Genomic DNA, 2,768 nt, shown 5'->3' with positions numbered 1-2,768 from the left:
AAAGAAAGAAAGAAAAGAAAATGGCCAAGAAACACATGTAATGCAGCATGTAAGAGTCTCACGTGAACAACAAAAACAAACAAAAGAGAAATTAGAAAGTCAGTCAAAGCAAGCTGAGACATTATGAAAGATTTAACTGTTTTTTGTAATGTCATAATTTAAATGTCACAACAACACCAATACTGTTTCAACTCTAAAGCAGCCAGCAAAGGGGACCGAAGACGGAAAAAATAAAATATATTAAAATATCTCCCTTTGCATTCTAGAATTCCCTTTTAAAATGAACACAAGACGTTTTATGCCACTTCTGACAAACACAAAGTGACCAAAATAAAAAAGAGCACCACCCACATTAGAGCTTACAAAAACTGCAGGAGAGAAATACAAAAAAAAAAAAAAAAAAAAAATCACAGCTCCTTCAAGTAGTTTCAAACTGCAGAGGACATTGGGACAACCTGGTGCAGATTTAATAGGCGACACGCCGCTAGCACGATGGCTAAACGATCGCAAACAATAAAAAAAATCCATGTGCTACTGCTTTTAGACAAACGCTTCGTGTCTGGTCGAGACAAACACRAATTTACAATAAAGTGAGAATATAATACTGAGCTTCAAATGCTGTGATTGTGACAGATGTGGGGGGAGGACATACTGAAGGCACGGTGGCTACTGCTGTTAGGAAAACAGTTTGTTTACAGTGCACACTGGGGGACGGGACGCTTACTGATGCAGTGTCTCACAGCGTAATACTGTGAAAGTTATTCATTCACCTTAAAAAATAGAAGGGGGGGAGTACTGCACTTTTTAAGGCAATAATAGTTTTGAAGTGTAGCAGCAACAAAGTAACAATACAAACAAAAATAAAACACTGACCATGTATGTTCAAAAACCTAATAACATCTCACTTTTTTTTGCGAACACATATAGAAACATTTCTTATTCTATACAGTGTGTGGCGGATTAACGAAAAAAGAAAAAAGAACATCAACCACCCCACATAAAAATAATCTTTTACATTTTACACAAGAGTATACCCAAGTTATACAGTACTCTTTTAAATAGCTTCCCTCTTTTTTAGTATTAAAATATATACTCATAGATTTATATAATTATTAAAACAAGTATTGTTTTTATGTCCTTGATGTAAATCCTCTGTTTTTTTTTCTTTGTGTATAAGTATGTACAGTTGAGAGTTCAAGGCATAATGTGTTGCTTTGTGGACATCAAGGTGCTCTGGGGACCAGGGACCCAACGTGGGAGAACACAGTGTGGGGGACGGAGTCTAGCAGTCTTTGGATGCCTGGATCCATAACTCGCCTTGTGTCTTGCCAAGTTCTGCCGGGCCCTGTGCCGTCTCCAGGTCCTGGAGCTCTAAAGAGTCTCTCTTACATGAAGAATATTTCGTTTTGTCACAAGTCCTTTTAGCAGCGTCAAAACAGTCCAACTCGCTGTCCGTGTCAAAACCTTCATGCATGTAGCCTTGGTACGCCGCCCCCGGTAAGGTCGGGTGCAGGGCCACCGTGACGGAGGCMGTGGCCGTAACCATGGTGACAGGTCCTCCGGCGGAGCCTGGTTGTGATGCAGAGTTGCTATGACTATAGCTGGGCCCTTTAGTCCTGTTTGGCTGAGGCCCTCTGCCGTTCTGCAGCCTGGGGCCGCTTTGAGGAGTCCTCCCAGGCAAGTGAGCTCGGTCGCTGGGTAAATGCTGCGCAGGCGGAGCCGCCAGTCTCTGCTGCTCCTGCTTGTTTCCATCCCAGCAGGTCACCTGGGAGCCGAGAGGCGATTGTGCGTTGTGAGCGGATTCACGGAGCGGCTCGACCTTCCCGCCGGACGCATTTTCTCGGAATGGCTTCACCACCTAGAACGGATAGGTTAACATTTTACTTTTATAGAACAAAAAAAAGATTTTGAGATAAAATGAAAAATTGATTTTGACGATATATGGGACGTACCGTGAGTTTGGGGAAGCTCGGGTTCTTGCTGGCCTCCAGCAGTATGTGAGATGTTGCAGGAGGAACGCCGCTGGGCGGTGCCTGGTACGCACTCCGGTCGCCGTACTTACAGTCCTCCTCTCTGATCCCCGACGTTGTTGTCAGCTCCGAGTAATACTCCGAGTCGGACGACTCCGAAAAGGCTTGGCGGCGAGGCGACTGCGCGTTGTGGTGGCCCGCGTAGTAGCCGTGGTGGGTCATGGGTGGAGGCAGCGGAGGCTCGGGGGAAGGCGTTGGCAGGCAGCTGGCGTTGTCCACGGGGGTGACTTCAGCTGGAGGGCCCGTCATGGACAGGAGGACTGGCAGCAGAACTAAGCCATTCAGCATCCCCAAAACTGTCAGAATGGCCAGCACAGCAAAGAAATACCTGAAAGATGCAACAATAACGAACATTAGTTCAGAGAAAAATACAAAAAAGCTTCTTTTGCATATTAACCGTTCAGATGTATTTATATGTAGCATTTTATTAAAGGGGAAATATCATGTACAATCAACTTTTTTGAGTTTTATATCATGTTAAAATGTTAGACTCTCATAAAAAACATGCCCAAATCCTTGCTTTGACTCATTCATGCATGTTTGAGAAATCCTGCAGCGTTTTTAGGAAGCCATGCTGAGGAGCAAAACGACAGGTGGGGACCAGAAATGCCCTTTGGTACCAGGAACGTCTCTGGGACGTGTCTTTAAGCCGAACTTCCTCATGGCAGAGCGCCCCCCTCCCCACAAGCTCTCGGGTGAGAGTGAAAATGAAACTTAACTGTCTGCTGAGCTCTCAAC

General features: G+C 44.7%; 1 protein-coding gene across 1 annotated transcript in view; it reads right to left on the bottom strand.

Annotated features, from left to right (window-relative positions):
* Window positions 1-124: 124 nt before the first annotated feature.
* The window catches only part of ptch2 (patched 2), a 25,991-nt gene continuing 23,347 nt past the window's right edge, over window positions 125-2,768 (bottom strand). Inside the window, exons 21-22 of the mRNA XM_014031613.1 lie at window positions 1,953-2,358; window positions 125-1,858 (exon numbers count right to left, since the gene is read on the bottom strand). Of these exons, the coding sequence (XP_013887067.1) occupies window positions 1,283-1,858; window positions 1,953-2,358 (982 nt within the window). The 3' untranslated portion in view covers window positions 125-1,282. The remainder of the gene's footprint in view (window positions 1,859-1,952; window positions 2,359-2,768) is intronic.

This window comes from Austrofundulus limnaeus, unplaced genomic scaffold, assembly GCF_001266775.1.
Source record: "Austrofundulus limnaeus strain Quisiro unplaced genomic scaffold, Austrofundulus_limnaeus-1.0 Scaffold6, whole genome shotgun sequence".
Lineage (NCBI taxonomy): Eukaryota > Metazoa > Chordata > Actinopteri > Cyprinodontiformes > Rivulidae > Austrofundulus > Austrofundulus limnaeus.
Note: the sequence above shows the minus strand (reverse complement) of the source record. Positions and strands in the feature narration are given on the sequence as shown.